Genomic DNA, 20070 nt, shown 5'->3' on the forward strand with positions numbered 1-20070 from the left:
GCAGGGGGGTTGGAACTACATGATCCTTGAGGTCCCTTCAAACCCGGGTCATTCTGTGATTCTGTGAGTTCTCCCATTCTGTATTTGTATCCAGGGTTACTCTGACCCAAGTGTAAAACCTTGCACTTTGTTACATTTAACCTCATTAGGTTCACACAGGCCCACCTTTCAAGTTTGTCGAGATCCCCCCAAGCCTCCTCCTGGCTTGATGGTCCCACCTCTCTGTCTTTCCCCATAGAAGAAGTATTCCAGTCCCTTCATCTTTCTGATGGCCCTTAGCTGGACTCTATCTAGTGTGTGCATGTCTCTCTTGCACTGGGGAGCCCAGACTTGGATACAGCAATTCAGGTGTGGCCTCACTAGTGAGGACAAGGGAAGGATCGCCTCTTTCAGTCCACTAGTGATTACTTCCCTTATGCAGCCCTGGACGCCGTTAGCCTTCTTTGTGGCAGGGGCACGTTGCTGGTTCTTGTTCAACCTGGTGTCCACAAGGACCTCCAGTTTCTACTCTGCAAAGCTTCTGTACCCTCCCCAAATTAATTATTTTGTTTTTAAGGGAAATTATTTTGAAAAATTCTGCTTACATACAGGTGGCTTTGACCTTCTCTGAATCACAAGGCATCTAGCTAGCTTAGATTAGGGTGTTCTGTTGGCTTGTGCAGTTGCGTTTTAGTTCCAGCAAATGCTAGCTTTCGTTGCTGCTGGCTCCTCATAGGTCTGCTCAGAGAATCTCACTCTGTTTTTCCCCATCAGGCTGCAGCTCAGTGGCAATGTGTGTTCTACAGGCACTGACACTCGTCTTGCTTCTGACTCTTTCCCTAGCATCAGCTTGCTGTGGTGCCCAGTGGAACACTGTTGGCACTTTGTACCACTCCTTGCTGTCCATCATGTTTTCACTTCATCTGTGCTTTTGCTCTGGAAATTTCCTGCTGAATTGTCATCCCTGAAGCCAAGGGAGTATCCTGGCAATTCCTATTTACCTTCTTTACCACTTCTGTTTCAAAACAGCTGTATCCATGTATGGATGATGGTTAAACTCTGCTTGCCCCACCCTGTACATTCCAGCTCAACACACATTTTGCAGCCTTCAGTGTGATTTTTTATTTACATTCTTCCCTGTGTAGTTAATGTGGGCTGATTAATTATTCACATAGATGACCCATGAGCTCAAGTATAATGTAGGAACAATATTATAATGCCTCAGTGTGGAACAGAAAGCTAACATATGACCTGCTGCACAGACTCACATACACTAAAGGCCTGCAGAAGAACTGTTGTGTTTTTGCTCTCTTCTGTCAACTACCTATCCTTGAAATAACACAATTCTTCCCATCATTTTTGTAATTCTGCCTCAATAATAACCAGTTTGAACATTTTCCTTGTTACTGTCTATGTGGCAAATTTTAGGGGAAGTCTGGTGATACGTGCATACAGCAAACAAGGTCTAACTGGACTTAGCCAAAGTATTATTCTTCTATTTTCCATTCCCAAGTGAGAAAAGGAAGGAAGATGTGTGGAAGGTGTCTGACCTTACTGAAGCCATTCAGAAGGTAAAGCTCAGAGAGCGAGCTTAGAGAGCTCCATTTTCCTTCACTGAAGACAGAAAAATCTTTGAACTAGTCACCTAGTTCATAGTTAGCTATAGTCGGATGAAGTTAATCCTCTACTAAGTATTTTATCAGCTTTTGCCTAAAACAAGTGTAGCAGTCACTCAGTTCTGCTTACAAAACTTAAGATGATACTGCAAAGGCTATGACATGCCAGACGTTCCTCACTGTCAAGTCTCAAGCATATGCAGTGAACTCAGAGTCTGTCCCCTTAACATATCACTTTAATTAATAATGGCAGTACTTGTGTTACTAAAATAGATGAAGTTTTGCAGGTTTTTTTTGTTGTTTTTTTTTTTTCATTTCCTCTCTCAGTTACAGTGCTCATTATAACATTGCTGTTATTCTCATTTTTTCCTTTCCAAATGTTCCCTCAAAATACAACCAAGAAGTTCATTTCTGACCATAATGACATCAGGTTTTCTCCTTACACTTTTTGGCCAGAGGCGCAAGAGGTGCTGATGGCTCTGCTTGTCCTAGAAATGTCTGAATTCATAGCATTCACAAAACCATGCAATAAAAGAAGTGTACAGATCTCTGTGGCTGTCAGACTGGCATTTAACAAAAATAAAGCATTGCAAAGTAAAGAAGAAAGATTCTGTTATTGATTTGTCATCCACTTAAAGGGGAATGAGCAGATGGTCTCCTTTGGCACCTTGGAAGTGCTCCCCCTCCATATACAAACTTAAGCCATCACTAAGAGGTTAGAAAATGATGTAACTCAGACCTCCCAAGGTAACAACATGTTTTAGGAGCACTGGAGCATTGGGCAGCTATAGTGCAGTGTTTTTGCTCTTTGCTCCTCTGCAGGTTTGTATTCTACCAGTCTCACAGCTCTCTTTCTCAGCGCACTTTGAGAGCCAGCAATTAAGTAATTAGTAAAATGGATTAAAAAGTAACTTCAGCTGAAGTCTGAGTTTTGAGCTAAGTGGTTCTGTCTGCAGAAAGATGGTGCTGTTTTCTCAGAGTAAATAAAGTCCTCTTTCTGCTTTTCACACAAATCAACCAAAAATTGAAACATTTTACAGAATGTGCCATGATGAGATTTCATGGGAGATGTAACTGTGCTGCTTGCTCTCCTGAAGCTGCTGAATGTCACTTACAGTCACAGAACACTCCACCTCATCATCAGCCTTGTCAGGGAGCTTAGGTGTGGGTAAATATTTATCTTCATCATTTTGAGTTTTTGTTTTGTATGTTGGTTTTGGTTGTGTAATTAATGTTGTGTGAAATTAATGTATCTTGTGAAAGTGTTCATGCTTTTCTGACAACCACAGAAATGGCTCAGAAAAATATCTCTGAGCCATTAAAACAGCCCTGCTGAGAGATACTGGCACAATCTGAGTACAATCTCTGTGGCAGTAACTCAGGGCAGAGTCAGTTTTAGAAGAGAGATAATAATTATCTTTCTCAAACAGGAGAGAAGTTACCAGACATTTTGCAGCTGTTTCCTCAATAGGAGAGAAACATTCATTGAGAAGAACTCTAACAAAGTGTTCAGCTGGTGAGAAGTCCAAGCACCTTTAGAGTGCATCCTTGCACACCATTATTCTCTGCTGCTCTGAACTTGCACACTTGACAGGTTTGCCTCAATCTAAAGAATGTCTACCAATTTCTTATGTCCACACTGAATTAAAACAGGATTACTAAAGCCTGTCAGAGTAAGTTCTGACTTCTTCACATCATTCATTTTATTCCACAGTTTCTCAAGATTCTGTGTGGGTTTTGTTTTTTGTTTGTTTGTTTGTTTGGCAGAAGAGCTCCTGGTGACCATTTTCCAGTGAAATCTGGAGTAAAACAGTGCTTCATTTCAAGTGAAATTATGGTTGTGAATGTGTCTTACCATGAAGAAAATATTACTTTGTGGACTGCTATTTGATATTTGTTGGCATTTTGACACTGAAATCTTCAGCTACTCCAGTAATTACAGGACTCCGTTTTTACCACCCACTAGCTTAAAGAAACATCAGAAACTTTTGGTGACCTGTTGAGAATATGGGTTGAAAGGAAAATATTTGGTTCTCTCAGAAAAAAAGTTTGCGGCTTTTTGTTTGTTTGTTTGTTTTTCTTAATTATTATTATTTTTATTATTCTAGAGTAAGAGTATGGTCTTTAGGAGCAGGAAGGGAATAAACAAGGTTTTTAAAATGCCATTAATATTTACTGACTGAAAGGGGTCAAAAACACTCACATAGTCATGGAGATCATCTTGAACAAGAAACTTCCTTGAAGACAAACAGGGCAGTAAGAATATGGCATAGAGACTGGAATATGCAGTATTACCTAACCTTCCCATCTCAACATCTCATTTTACCAAAGGTGAAGGAGTGAAGTTTATCACTTTTTATGTTTTCCTTCACCTTTTTTTTTTTTTTTTTTTAAAATCAGTGATGAGTTAGACTTTTGTTGCACTTGGTACTTCATTAAAGCTCTCCTCCAACATCAGCAAGACAGACATCATACTCAGGTATCAGATCTGACAAAAACTTTTCCCTCATCTTCTAAGAGAAAATCAGTTACTGAGTAATATCGAGACACCTGGTCTGTGTGGTGCATTTCTGAGGTTTCTGTTTCAGGGGAAATCTGCTTAATGAGACATGAGTGGATTCAGTGCTTATTGCTATGCAGCCAAGCACTTGTTCTTGCTGCTGTATGTGATTGGCTGGAAGTTTTCAAGAGATACATCTCTTTATATGTATTCTGCTTGTCCAAACATTTGATCTTCTTCCTACCGCAAAGGAAAGGAAGCAGCTCAGCACACACGAAGTATGAGCAACCTGCTATACGTAATGCTATATTCTTTAATGAATACACAAGGTCTAAAACTCTGCTTCTGCACTGTGATTTTGAACAGTTTACTCTTCAGTTCAATCCTGTTTTCCTGCATAAGGAGGAAAACCAGCCTGATGCTTATATATAAAGCCATGCTGTCTCACTCTGTCTGTTTTATCAGGACACTTACAAAGCACATTTTCACATTTCCAAACAACATTCTTTGTTGCACTAAACTCTTTGATAATTTAATTTCCCTTCATCCTTTCTAAGCTACAGAAATTCAGACCTTCAGGTATTCTTTACTTCACTCGTATTTTGTTCTCTCTTCTGCTCAGTCTGACCATTTATATTTCATTCCAATACACCAATCCTTTCTAGTCATCATATTCACTGCTAGCATATTTTCTCCAACAGAATTACTGTTTTGCCCATCATCCTCAACACTGAAACAGGACATTAGGAAGATCCCTTACATTCACTGAATCCAGCAGTCTATCATTTCAGGACAGGATTCCAGAGCATCCCTTTAAGTGATTCATTTTACACTTCTGCTTGTTTTTTGACCCTACTTATGCATTAGAATTTAAGTGTTGGCTATATTACCAACCCTGGAGACAGTGCAAATGTCAGTGTAGGATTAAGTTACTTTACATTATTGATGTTATCATAACAAAGCGCATAAATAAATGATTGTCTACTGGTTTATCTGTTATATATTTTCAGAGCTGCTTCAAAATATGTCTTGATTTCCAATTTGCTATTAAAGAGCTGTAGTAAATGTTAAAGTATGTTTCCACAGAAAAAAGGTATTTATATTAGAGAAGTGTGGAATTACTAATTTTGCATGTTGAAACACATTCCCAGGACTTTCTGCCTTAATAGGAGTAGTAGAAAAGCCAAATAGAGATGACTGCTTTGGGTTTTAGTTTCCTTAGAATTGATCAGGTTTTATCAGCCCATAAGTCTCTATCAAATTACAAGAGGAGTTGTCCCAGTCTGAAGGTCACTGAAGCTAAAATGAGTGATGCTACTTGACTCACATATACAGTGTCAGGTGCATCAAAGATGTTGCCATTGGTGATGTTTTGACTTCAAAAACATGTTCTAACTTTAAAAAGATGGATCTTTATCTCACACTCTGGGTACTGCATCACATCAGTGGGCATCCTCCTTAATGTACTCTGTCATTCAGCATGTAATGACTGCCTCACTATCAGATTGTCTTGGTTTTATTTCTCTGAAACAGATGGACAAGGAAGAAGGGGCTGTACCACAAAGCATACTACTGAACTGAAGAGATTCTGTGCTCAGTTTTTGCTAAAGCTTTGGTTGATGCAGGCTTTACAACCTTTTCCCACTCCTCAATTAAAGCTTCTCTCCCAAAAATGCCTCCATGTAAATCATCTTAGAGCACGGGGCACCGCATCTTCATGCAATGGTCCCCTGAGTTCCATCCACATTCATGCTCCACATCTCCTGTTCACTAAAAGCCTCCAGCCAGTGACTAATGGATAAAGGAGAAAACACTGATGGCATTTAAGGTCTCAGAACAGGACAGATGCGCAGCCCAGAGTTTGCGCATGGCTTTGCTGCAGGTAATGAAGGAAAACCATCTCTTTGAATGCACTGCTCCATGTGAGACCTTTCAAACTATGCTGTGCTCACATTTGAACAAAGGGTGGTGACCTGGAAGTGCTTCTGTGATGGTTAAACATCTGCCAGAGATATAGCAAAACTGTATTCCTAATATTCTTCTGAAAACTGCTTTACAATGCGAGATCACCAGTCATTTGTGCTGAGTGCTGAGTGCAAGAGTCAAACAAAACATGGGATCCTAGCTACACTCAGTATGGTACTGACACAGATCAATAGCAGCCTCCTGACTTGATGAGGCTATAATGAAGCAGGTCTGTGCAGTATACTAATACAATACTTAGTCCTTCAGCACCCTCAGAAGAGCCGTTCCTTCATTCCATAGAGGAAGAATTAAAGTAATAAAGTGTTGCTGTTATCACTGCCTCAGCTGTAAGTGGTTATACTGGATCTCTGGGGAATCTGGAGGATGGCAGGTGAGTTCCTCCAGCTGGATTTCCAGTGAATCACTTGGAGAAGTATGCCCAGTTTTACAAGGATAGAGGTGACAGTTGTGTGCATGCACAGCATAATATACTGAGAGCTGAGTTCTTGTCTCAGTTTAAACATGAGAGAGGTTACTTGGGCATCTATGGAAGTAAACATAACCTTGTGCTCAGGGGCTGTACGTTTTAGTGGTGGGGCACTATGGAAGGTAAAGTGGGCTTCAGAGAACAAAACATTAATGAGAGGGGGCACAGAAGGAAAGAGAACAATATCAGATACTAGCAATACAGAGCAATACATACATATATATATATATGTAGCAATACATACATATATATGTATATATGGAAATTGAGGTTAGATGCCAGGAGGAAATTCTTTACTCAGAGGTTGGCAAGGCCTGGCACAGACTGCCCAGACAAGCCATGGATGCCCATTTAACCCAGATAGATGTCTGTAGATGTGTTTACTTCTCACAACCAATTCCTTGGCCAGTCTGTTGCTCAGAAGAACAAAAAGTTTTGGAAATACCCAAATAATTGAATTTGGAGTCAATTTGTTATCACATTGACTTTAACTATTGTTACTGTTCTTCTTCTATAAGCACTGTACTTGAACTGGAGTGTGCATGCCATAAAGCATTCCAGGCAGTAGCAGGTGTTCTCTGATGCATCATGGTTGCATAATTCTGTGAACTACAGTGTACCATAGGCAGCATAAATTCAAGAAGGAAACATGAGCTTCCCTGGATAATATGAAGAAATGGCAAGGTTTTAGACCCATGCTGTTAGTGTCACTCTAAAAAACATTGCAGGTTGGAAAAATCAGACACAGAGCAAAACAGTTTCCTGACATTTCCACTTCTTATTTTCTCTGAGAGTGCTGGAAAAAAAATAAAAATGTGCAGGACAAAATCTTTATGCCAAATCTCTTACTTTCATCTTTAACTACTTCACAGAAGAATTCACATCTATCTTTAGCTTGGAGATGCTTCATTGCCATGCCTCACAGCCCCTCCTTAACTTAAAACCACATTTAGTTCGCTGCTGCTTTTGAGAGGTCAGGCTAGTTCCCAGCACCAAAATGTTCTCATGCTGTGATTCTCCTTACCCTGTCAGTTTTCTCCTGAGGGAAAGCTCAGCTCAAACTTATCTCCAGCAGCAGCAGCACCAAGCTGGATCCAGTAAGCTCTGGAGTAGGTTTTCTGCTAGTAATGTCCAAGACTACCTTTTCATCCCTCAAAATTTGCCATGGACAACTTTGTTCACTTCCAATATCAGTTCTAAATTCATTCTTAACTCTCTTTCTTCCATGCAGTCCTATTCTCTTCTAGTCATATTTTAGCAGCTGGGATAGAAGGTATTTTGATTTCACCTCCCAAGCTGCAGCATTGTCTCTGTGTTGTGCAGCAAGAAAGGCACCTTTTTTTCCTTTCATGGCTTTTCTTTTCTTCCCACATTTATACAACAAAGTAATGATGGGAAATCAGCAGCAGCTCTGTTTTGGTCTAAGCACTTATCCCTTTGCTCAGATGTGTTCATGCTGTACTTAGCGCACATAAAGGATATTCTCTGACTGAGCACATGCTCACAGACAAACAAAAATCATAGGAAAATTGATGTTGTGAACTAGCTTGTCTGTCAGGAGAGAATTCAGCAGACTTTGTTGTTCCTGTAAAATGCCCACAATAAAGCTATTTGCCTTTGTATTTATTTTCCTGGAATACTGTTAAGCAATTCCAGCACATGATGCTCTTCCTATTTCAGGTCTCAGATGTCTTTTCTGGTAGGTATGTGCTTCCATTCCCCCTGCTGCAGAACCAGTCCTTGATGAGAAAACTGAAGTTCTTTCCTCCCTGAAAATTTTGACAGGCTCAATCTGGTGAGGACCAAGCTCACCAATAGTTAAAACCGATGCTTTTGAGTAAGCGTGCTTTACTCAGCACGTGGAGAGCCAGGAGGATTCCTCCCCCTCTCCACATCCACAGCCACCCTGCCTCTCGCCTTTCCTCCTTCTCCTGCACTCTCACACATCCCCCAGAGGCAAGGGTGCGGGTGCCTGGAAATGCGAATGTCACCTGATAGGATGCTACTGCTATACTCCCATCTCTCTGCACAGCATAAGCTCTTCTCTCCTGGTGACTGTGGAAGAAACTCTGCCAAGCTTTGCTCTGCTTAGCAGAATGCAGAGCTTGCTGCAAATGCAAAATTGAAGTCCATCTTTGCACCTCTTACATGCCAAGGGGCTTCAGTGTTTTCTTGCTTTCAGTTCCTGTCTTTCCTCAAACCTCTCTTCTCAAAAGGAAGGTCTGTTCTGTTTCTGGCAATGCATCCCAAGAGGCGGCTATGTTGGTGTCTCCCTGCTTTTGGTGCGTGGGTATTCATGCTCACATCCTTAATTACAGGTAGGCTATCTTTGGTGTTAGTCTTGTGAAGTATTTCCTAGCCTCTTTTTCTGTTTCTATGGAGTGAATTCAATTTAAAGCTTCTATTGTCTACTTGAAACTTGTAATACTTCAACAGTATTTTGAGAGAGCTACAGCAATGTTAGTTTTCACAGGCAAAATTCTTCATTTTATTCTGAGCACTAATTGAGGAATTGTTCCTAGCAAAGAATGGTGATGATAGAGAAGCTCTCACAATTTTGCTTCTTGCTTGAATTTTCCCAGTGCTTTAATAATGCACACTGGAGGTGTGCACATTCTGCGCTCACACCTCCAAAAGTGTGAACTCAGTGCATTTCATTCACTGCTGTTTGTGATTTTTTTTCTGGTGCAGTGATTTCCATGCATCCCACTGAATCTCAGCAGGATCCCTGCTTTTAATTCACTATGCCTTTTTTGAATGCCTGCAGGACTAGGACATTTGTGAGTTACAGCATTTATATTAGCAGAGCACAAAGGAACAGTCTTAAAGCAACACCAAAAGGACGAGCATCTGCAACTGGAGTATAAAAATGAGAGGCCTGAGTATTTGCCTGCTTCTGTTACTTTAAGTCTGATACTAAGCCAGTAGGAAAAATTCAGACCAAACATGATTCTAGATTCATTGGCTTTAGATGTGAGACTGTGGCAGGAAACCCGTGTTCTCACAGCAGGGGACTTCTACTCACAGCCTGATGCGTGGCGATAAGGAAATCTGAAAAGAAAACTGCAGTTTCCTTTTTAAGCAGCCCAAAACACAGCATTCAAACATCCAAACTCTGCAGACATTTGTGTCTCTTCTCTAGGAGCTGTAAAAAGGATGGCACAAGATGTCAAGTCATGAAAATTCTACTGGCATATTAGCTCACAAATGAAACCAGAAATAACCAAGGTTTCATTTTAAACCACGATAATCTGAGCATGCTTTGTTAATATAGAAGGTTCGAAACCAAGGAAAGTGGCCCAAGCATGAAAATAGTGTTGTTTAGAGTAAGCAACTTCCTGTAGGACATCTGTGTGATCACAGGCCAGAAACCAGGTGATTTAATCTTTCCTTTTAAAACCAAAGTCTTTTGTTTCAAGCACTAGGAAAATTATTGTATCAGACTTGGGTGTATGTAAGAGATTCAGAGCACTCTTACTGCGTCTGCAGTGAGGCAATTCAGGGCCTGCCTGCCAAGCTGCTTAATCTGTCCCATACTAAATGGGAGTTCCAGCTCTGTCAGTTGTGCTTGTTCCCAAAGAGCTGTTCTCTTTTACAAAGCCTCTATTTTTTTTCCTCATAAAACATATCAAATGGACATCCCTCAGAGTAGAAATAAGCTTCTGTGTCTGGATACACAGGGTCAGGCACAGGATCCAGAAGTAAACACTGGAGCAGCATGTTATCTAGCATCTTCTTTCCTTCTTCCTTACCGCTGAAGTACTTGTTATTTGTCTTTACCCATGCAGACACCACAGCCTGTGAGTCAGAGGAACGGCTATTTCACAAACTCTTCTCCCACTACAACCAGTTCATCAGGCCAGTGGAAAACGTATCTGATCCTGTCACGGTGCATTTTGAATTGGCTATTACCCAGCTTACAAATGTGGTAAGACTGACTACAGAAGACTGTTGAGATTTGGGCATGATTGTAAAACACACACAGTGTTCCAACAGCAGACGTGCTTGTGATGCCTGCACATACAACCCTCACAGCTGATGTTCTCTGCCTATGTGCACACAATGAGACATTTGCCATTCTGTCAGCCAGGTCACTTCAGCTCCTCATACAAGCATTTCAGACTCTACAGATCCATTGGCTATCTCTATCATGTCAAATCCCTCTTCTTTAGGCAGCAGCGCCTGGCATCTGGAGCAGCAGTACCAAATGTTCACAGGCACAGGGCTTGCCTACCCCAGGGACATGGGATTGTATTTGCGCTGTGTAACATGCAGCCTAATTCTCAAGTGTCATGGGTTTCAGAAGGGCCTAGATACCTTATCCATTAGACGAGAGCCCAACAAGGCTTTCAAAACTACCTTGGTGCTTTGTCCTCTGTACTCAATGATAAACATTCTCTGCATTTTCTGTATCCTTTGGTCTATAAGTACCTTAACATTTTTGACATCACGTGTTTACATATTAAGAACTACACAAAACAATATTCTTGCAGATATTTTCATTGGAAATTTTAGGCTGCATTCATATATGCTTGTAACCTGAATCTTTCCAAACAGTTTTAGGCTGTAAAACTTAGAACAGGATCCCATCTTTTATTTTTGTGCTTTTTGCAGCACCTTCATGATTCATTTCTGGTTGACAACAGCAGTAAGTAACTCTAAATATAAGTTTTCATTGCAGCAGTGATTTAACTTAGCGCAAGTTTGGTTCATCTGCTACATAACTTTGCTTGGAAATGCAAGATCTACACTGCAGATATCATTTTCCTTGAATTTTGTCCAGTACTCTACTATGTAAACAGGGCATTCTAAAAACTGAACCAAACAAAACACATAGACACCAGCAGAACTTTATTCCTCTGACACTGATCAGAGCAGCGGTAAGTTTGTTGTCCTCCATATACTCAGGCCTCTAGCAATCCATTGAAGCCCTCTTCCATACACATATGGGGCATCATTTTTCAGCAGAGCTTTAACTTTTTTTTTGGTAGATCTGCATTTGTATACAAGTTATAGCCCCCACCCTGAAGATAGCTCAGCTCTGCCCAGTTATCTTTATTACCCACCCAAGTGCCACTGACCACAGGCAGAAAATAGCTGGTGTCAGTTAATGTGGAATTCTGGTTTCTATTTTTAATCAGAATAAGACTGTGGCCATCTCAGCACATCTATAAATGATTTATGAGCGACGATGTGCATGTCTGTGTTTCATTTTAGGATGAAGTCAATCAGATTATGGAAACCAATCTATGGCTAAGACATGTAAGTGACTGCATTGCATTTCTCATATACTTTGCATTAATATGATGGAATGTTAGGACTATAAAACAACTGCTTGTTTTGCAATATAGTTTTAGAGGTACAAATAAGAAGACACAACATTAACAAAACTTGAATAAGTAATTTCTTCATTATTATTTTTTTTCCAATAAGTTTTATATCCCATCTGTCCTGTGTTCTGAGTTTTCATTATCACTGGTTTATCCCTAGTAAATTTAGTTGAATGTATCCTTTAAGAGTGATTAAATATGCAACTCTGTGATCCTAAGTCATCTCCACACTGAGGATTTCAATGAAAGGATTTCTTAGCAAAAAGAACATGCCTCCACTTCACCTGATGGTTTTAGCAAATATATAAAGCAAAGATCCCTGTAAAATCTTAACTGCTGAGAGAAACAAGATATCTTTCACCAAAACAGCTTCCTCCAGACCCTGTTTGTGTTCCACACAAAGTTCTCTTGAGAAGCTATGGTACTTTAGACCAGGATCTTCAGAGCAGGCCGTGAGAACTTGGACCATAGCCCAGTGATAAGTCACTGGAGAGCAATGAAAGGTATCCCTAGCTGCTCCTGAGCTCATAATTCACGCCCTGTAAAGTCAGTAGTGTTTCCCAGCCCCACCAACCTGAGATTATGCATAGGCACCTCCTTTCCCTTTAGGATATTTGTCTCCTTTGACATTAGTCTCCTTTAGCTTTCAGGACCCTCTCCAATAAGGGCAGCAGCAAGGACCATGTTTCCTGCTTGCAGTGTAGAGTAGCCCTGCTATGCACTGAGGTAGCAAGCCAGAGGAGAGATCTCAGTGTGTCAGCAGCTAACAGCTGTTGTTTTCATAGCTCCTCACAGAGCAAGAGATGGCAAGCCCATGTGAGCAGTGCTCACTTATGTCCTATGTTTCTCCAGCTTGTGATTCTGATGTCTTTCAGATCACTGTCCCCTTCTAGTCATGATTCTCTTCTATTCTCTATTGTAACATCATTCATGAAGAAGATCTATGAGGCAGATACTTGCTGATAACACAGTGTTTATACTTCTTATCCATTCTTCTTTTAGATTTGGAATGACTACAAATTGCGATGGGATCCCAGAGAATATGATGGAATTGAATTTGTTCGGGTACCAGCAGATAAGATTTGGAAACCAGATATTGTCCTATACAATAAGTATGGTGAACATTTTTCTGTTTTGCCTGAAAAGTATCATCTTGTTGTATCCATAAAATACATTATTTTCCTTTCATGGAATTTTTTTTCTTTGTCTCATTTGTCTTTCTAGTGCTGTGGGAGATTTTCAAGTTGAAGGAAAGACCAAAGCCCTTCTTCGCTACGATGGAATGATCACCTGGACCCCACCAGCTATATTTAAAAGCTCCTGTCCCATGGATATCACCTTTTTCCCTTTCGATCATCAGAACTGTTCATTGAAATTTGGCTCGTGGACTTATGACAAAGCCAAAATAGATCTTCTGATCATTGGCTCCAAAGTAGATATGAAAGAATTTTGGGAAAATAGCGAGTGGGAAATAGTTGATGCTTCTGGCTACAAGCATGACATCAAATATAACTGCTGTGAAGAGATCTATACAGATATAACATATTCATTTTATATTCGAAGGTTGCCGATGTTCTACACCATAAATCTGATTATTCCCTGCCTTTTCATCTCGTTCCTGACTGTGCTAGTTTTTTATCTGCCATCTGACTGTGGCGAGAAGGTGACTCTCTGCATCTCTGTGCTGCTTTCTTTGACTGTATTTTTACTAGTGATCACAGAAACAATTCCATCTACCTCTTTAGTAATACCCCTCGTGGGTGAATATTTGCTCTTCACTATGATATTTGTGACTCTCTCCATTGTCATCACTGTGTTTGTCCTAAACATACATTACAGAACTCCAACAACACACACAATGCCCAAATGGGTAAAAACTGTTTTTCTTAGCCTGCTCCCCAGTGTTCTGTTGATGCAGCGGCCTCAAGATCAGGAGAAAAAAAATGTCTCCAAAAAGACCAAGAAAGGATCGGTCAAAACATCAGGCAAATCAAAGCACAGCAAACACAAAGATAACAAGTTACACAAGGAGCACTGGTGTTGTCACTGTGATAAAGCAGCTGAACTCACCTCAACCAAAAGAAGTCGACTGAGTCATCAGTCACTGAGATGGATGGCAGAGCACACAGAATACTCCCCAGAAGTGAAAGATGTCATCAGCAATGTTCAGTTCATCGCCGAGAACATGAAGTCTCAAAATGAAACCAAAGAGGTAAGGGAGGTAGCCACCAAGCTGGGCACAAGGTCACACTTGCAGCATTCCATGGGAGAATAGTGAGCAAGGCAAATGGTTGTGATGTAGGGTGGCAGCTCAAGGGCACTGGAACTGGTATGTCTAAAGAAGAAACTTTTAAGTCCTGTGAACTGGTCTAAGTTTCCTTCAAGCTGAGAGAGGCCAAATCATGCACTGGGGATGGAACAAGAACAGTGACCTCACCTGTTCCTCCTCTATCCCTGGTGGATAATCTGGGCGGTAAGATGGTTTTATAACAGTCATGAAAATGACCATTCCATGTGGGGAATAGGAGCCACTGCCATGGTACAGGGGATAGTCTAGGTGGAGATTTTGAAAGTCTTATAACCCTACTTCTTTAATTCCTCAGGAGGGTCTGTTCTTCCAGTGCTCCTGAGCTGCTCAGCCCTGGTGAGCAGTGCTATCACTGTAACAAAAGCTCTGTTTACCAAGCAGGGTGCTCCTCTGTGTTAGTAAAGGAACAAAAATCCTGCTATACAGCTGGTGTTCTGGAAAGGAACTCTTCTCAGCCACTGACAAATGTGGTAAAGATATTCCCTTTCTGTTGCCGGTATTGTTTTTCAGTGTGGTGTTTTCTGACAATTTGTTATATTTTTGCAGTGGTTTGACTCACTGTGCCTTCAGCGAGACAATATTTCCAATCTTCAAATAAAAATCTTGAGTTTGGGGGAGGCAGATAAATAAAAACAGACAACAGATGAATAAGATCACACACTTAAAAAAAAGAAAGCCTATTTTTATTATTAAAAAAAAAATAATTGTCATTTGAACTTACAGATTAGATCATGTGAGGCTATAAATCTTCCATCCTAGCTGGGATTGCTGCCACATAAAATGATGCACATTGGAATCTTAAGAGTGCCAGAGCCAATTCCTTGGGTGTAAACACAGAACTGAAAGCAGCTCTAATAAAGATTATCTCACATAAACACTTGCCAACGCCTCATAAGGAATTAAAACCCTTTGACACTTCAAGAAGGTTCTTTAATGAATTTTCATCTTAATGAAACATTTACTTTTGCTCTAACTTGAAATGTTGATGCCTTTTAGATGCTGTGAAAAGACAGGTTCCATTTCAAAACAAAATGCAACTGTATTTCTATCCCCCCAAAAATCTAATATTTTGCAACATAATTATTGAGAGGTATTCTTTCTATCCAAATATTTGGTTGAAATCAGCACCAATTTATGCATTTTCAATGCAACCCAAAAAATTCACACCCCCTTTCCTCCCTCTCTTTTTTATGCTCTGCAGAAAAGTCATCTGGAAACAAAGTAGGTAACTTTGAATAACTGGCCACAGTTAAATCCTGGTGGCTGAATTCATAGGATGAGACCAAAGAATGGGACAGGAGTCCAGTAGTACAGAATAAGGCAGGGATTGAACTGAGCAGTGCTTAGTAACTATGCCCCTAATGCTTTGCTTCACCCCAGCATTCCAGCCCTGTTTTCAGTGTCACAGCAGGAAAAAATATACTCTTGTACTGTATTCAGCTTATTTCCTGTAATATGTTCCAAATAAGAGGAGAATTTGTGTGAAGCAGTTCAAATAATGTGCCACTTCAATTATGCAGCACATGATAAGTCTTTCATTTTCAGTCTTTCATGATAAGTCTTTCACTGTGCTGATTCACATTTTGCAAACCACTTCTGCCACATGCAATTGCATTCTTAGTCTGGCATGTGCATCAGCAGCTTTGTATCTCACCTTTCACAGTGCACCAAGGATTGGAAACAGGACTTTTCATGTGAGAAAAAATAATTTCTCTGGGGAAATAGCGTGTTTTATTCTCCAACAAGCACCAAGGAAATGATTCTGGAGGCTTTCTGCTTTGTTCAGACGTACAGAGCTATGTGCATGCTGTTATGGACGTGTCCCACATGAATAGAAGCCCTTTAAAGGTTAGGTTAGGTTAAAGGTAAGTTAGGGTTGAAAGGAATCTCTGGAGATCATCCAGTCCAAACCCCTGCTAGAGCAGGTTGTCTACATTAGGTTGCACAGGTAGAGCAACCAGAGAGATCCTGAATATCGCTGAAGACTGTGGAAGAACTTTGGAAAATTGTGGAAGCTCCACTGTAGCTGGAGTTCATGCTGTATGTCCTTTCAGAAGAACTACAGCAGTCACCTTTTGGAGGAAAACAAGTGGAGGTGGAGAGAACTCTTAACTCAAGCAGGGAACTCTCTGTCACTTACTGGTTTTATGTGAGTGAGTACTCTTTGATGCAGCGGTCATCACACACAGGCATGGTTTAAAGGACAGTGACTTCAGTGACAGTGGTTCTAGGGCATATCTCTGAAACTTAAATGTTCAGCACGTGGCACTGCTTTGCTCAGTCTGGGTGTTTGCTTTTCTAACGTTCATGTTCTCAGCTGTCCGTTTCACTGGAGGCAGTGAGTTTAACTGGGCTGGCAGTGTGGCCAGTCATGCCGGAGCAGTAGGCTGACTTGTATGTGGGCAGCCAGACCAGATCCTTTGGCAGGATCCGGCCACGTGCAGCTGTGGTGACTCAGCCTGCTGCCACATCACCTCAATCTACACCCATCACATGGTCTCATTCTATTTTCTATTGTCCGACACAGACATAGTTTGCTAGACAACTGGAAAACTCAGGAAAAATAAATGAATAAATGAATTCAGTAGAAGATTAGGAGGATGTTTCATGTTCTCAGCCAGAAGTTATAAATACTGTTATCAGACCCCTCTTAAGCCACTTCAAAACTGCAACAGCTGTAAACACCACAAGCAACATTCCCGCCTGGATGTGTGTTCTTCCTTGTTCAAAAGTGCAAGGGACATTTTTTACTATTAAGTGTTAACTCACAGTGATGTGTTACATTACACATAATCTGTCCTTCTTTTTTCTCTTACAGGTGGAAGATGATTGGAAATATGTCGCTATGGTGATTGACAGAGTGTTTCTCTGGGTGTTTATAATCCTTTGTGTGTTTGGGACAGCTGGATTATTTATCCAACCACTAATAACAGATACATAACTTGAGTCACTGCTTTTTTTCATTTATGTTTGTATTCCATTTCCAGTTTGGAACTGTCCCGTATGTTCCCCTCCTCTTACATCATCCTTCAGCTTCTAGCCCCAATAGGAAGGGGAGAAGGGAAGGACCCTCTGGGAAAGCAAGAATCCAAGGCAGAATGAGAAGGGGATTGAAAATGTCAGATGAGATTGTGGTCTCTCTAAGGCAGAGAGGCGGAGATTTATAGAGTGCCTGTCTGTCTTCTCAATTAGGTCTTCAATAGGAATTGCACCAAGAATCAGAGTAGTGGACAGAAATTATTGAGTTTCTCCCACTGCTTCAGTTCAGGGGTCCATTGTGAGTGATCTGCACTAAGGGAACGAAAGTCTCACTTTTCTTTCCTCATCACAACTCTTTCATTTCCTCTTTCTCCCCTATTTCATGTACATATGTCTAGACTTCAGCATGGCGCTTAGTTGAGGTACCACATTCCTACTGACTGGATCAACACCCCTTACTGTGCTTTTGGGACAGGGCAGATAAAAATCCAAATAAAAGTACAATCAAACCAATCCCTTGACTCTGTAGTATTTTTAATACAATTCCCATTTTCTACAACACATGTACACAAATGAGGATATGAGATCAGCAGCACATGTTTTTAGTTTTATGCTTGAAGTCCAATACGTCTTAAGTACCTCTCTGTAGCTGACAACAAACCTGCTTCATATGTTGCAGTGCACAGTCTTGCTGACATTGTTTGGAGCACATTTTCCTCCTGCACAGTGGAAAAGGACCTGGGGGTATTATTTTACAGCTGGCTGACCATGAGCCATGGGTATGCCCAGGTGGCCAAGAAGCCAAATGGGATCCTGGCTTGTGTCAGAAATAGTGCTGTCAACAGGAGCAAGGAGGTGATTGCCCCTCTGTACTAAGCTATGGTGAGGCCTCATGATGAGTACTGTGTTCAGTTTTGTGCTACTCACTACAAGAAACACACTGAGGTCCTGGAGCATGTCCAGAGAAGGGCAACAAAGCTGTGAGGAGATGGGAGCACAGGACTTACGGGGAGCTGGGATTGAGCAGTCTGGAGAAGAGGAAGCTCAGAGGAGACTTTATCACTCCGAAAGGAGGCTATGGAAAGGCAGGGATTGGCCTTTCCTCCTCAGTAACAGTGACAGAATGGGAAGGAATAGCCTCAAGTTGTAGCAGGGGAGGTTCATGCTGGATGTCAGGAAAAGCTTCTCCTTAGAAAAGTGGTTGCAGTGGCAGAGGCCGCCCAGGGAGGAGTTGGAATCACTGTCCTTGGAGGTATTCAAGAACAGTGTGGATGTGGCACTGATGGACATGGTCACTGGGCACAGTGGGGATGTGCTGATGGTTGCACTTGGTGAATTTAGAGGCCTTTTACAACCCTAATGATTGTGTGATTTCATTATCTTAGGAGCACTATGGGAACAACCTGGAGGCAATATCTAGAAGCAGAAAAGACCTGAGGCATCCTTGATTAAAACGTAAAGCATCTACGTTTGAGACCTACATGCCTCTAAATCTTCAAAAAAAAAAAAAACCCAAAACATTTTATCTGTCACATTTATGACCAAATTCCCTTTTACTTCCCAGTATTGAGTAATAAAATCTGTGGACAGCTCCAGCAGGATACGCAAACCACGTTCCTTACATCAGCCTGACTGTGGTCCCAGTCCACAGGGGCTGCTCTGACAGTACTTTCTTGTTCAGGTTCACTTATAAGCCCACTTGGGAAGCATTTGTCCCCTGGGCAGCTACTCATCACAGACAGAACTGGATGGGAAGCATTGACTTTGTCTGTTTTTAAAACCAGGACCAAATTAGATTACGCATATCATGTCAGAAGAAGGGAGATGATCACGAATCCTATGCAAAGGTATCTTTGGGTACTTCAATCCAAACAGCTCTGCAGAAGCTCCTGTCAGAACAGTCTTGGGTGTGCAACCTGTTCTATACTATGTGGACAGTTAACCTTCAGACCCTTTGTCTATTTTGGTTCCTGTTGGCTTTGTACCTAGGGATTCTTAAAGGGCATCATTGCTATTCCAACCAGTAGCTTCAATATTAAAAATGTTTTCTCTGTTATAGGCTGTCTTAACTCTTACTGCGCAGTGTCAGTACAATCTTTTCACTGTGTGCCACGTACCAATCAGACATCACTGTTCCTTGGCAGATGAGAGTCATTCTGAAGCCCCTGGTTGGCCTTTTACTTTTTTTCTGCTTGTATTAAAGACAGTGGGGCTGAAATACAAGGCAGTGACAATGGTGGTATGACACAAATGTGTATTTGAAGTAGGCAGTCACTCTCTTCTAGAAGAAAATCTTTTATTCCATAGCCCCCCTGAATGTTGCATAATAGTGCAGCAACAACAGTCAGACAGATGTATGAACACACATCACTGTCTATTTTATCAGCCTGACAATCAAATATTACTCCTGGAACACACTTGGAGAGCTCATATTTTTTAAAGCCCACTGCACAATGTGTTAAGATATGTTATCAAATGATCTTTGCTGCGCTAGCTTGTTAATCAGCAAGAAGGAAGAGGGAAAGAGAGAGAAACTGAAGAGGAAAGCTGCATTCTGTGTCTGAAATGTTTTGTTTTGACAGGAAAGAAATCTGACTTCCAGCATTTGCTGTTGAACCTGTGGCCATACAGACAGTGAAAATAGAATGGCTGAAGGCGAACTGCAGAGCTGGTTATATATTCCACCAGTAAGCAGACCGCAGGCGGCCATCAACTTTCTTTCCCTGGAAGTGTTCACATCTGTGAATTTATTTTAAAAACACTGCTTCCAGAAGCAATTAGATAGCTCAGCCAGATCATTGCATTCTCTTCCCAAGGGAGACCATCCTCACCATCTCTCCCCCACTAAAAGACCCAGAGGAGTCCGGCATGTTTGTCTCCTGGTGGATGGATGATACATATAGTCC

The 20070-nt window shown here is 41.2% G+C and overlaps 1 protein-coding gene across 1 annotated transcript; it reads left to right on the plus strand.

Annotated features, from left to right (window-relative positions):
- Nucleotides 1–8376: 8376 nt before the first annotated feature.
- CHRNA6 (cholinergic receptor nicotinic alpha 6 subunit) lies at nt 8377–18787 on the plus strand. The gene is made up of 6 exons (XM_015849586.2): nt 8377–8865; nt 10336–10475; nt 11765–11809; nt 12880–12989; nt 13102–14089; nt 17004–18787. Exons 1-6 carry the CDS (start codon nt 8787–8789, stop codon nt 17124–17126), a joined length of 1485 nt encoding a protein of 494 aa, XP_015705072.1. The 5' UTR covers nt 8377–8786; the 3' UTR covers nt 17127–18787.
- The last annotated feature ends 1283 nt before the right edge of the window (nt 18788–20070 follow it).

This window comes from Coturnix japonica, chromosome Z (genome assembly GCF_001577835.2).
Source record: "Coturnix japonica isolate 7356 chromosome Z, Coturnix japonica 2.1, whole genome shotgun sequence".
NCBI lineage: Eukaryota > Metazoa > Chordata > Aves > Galliformes > Phasianidae > Coturnix > Coturnix japonica.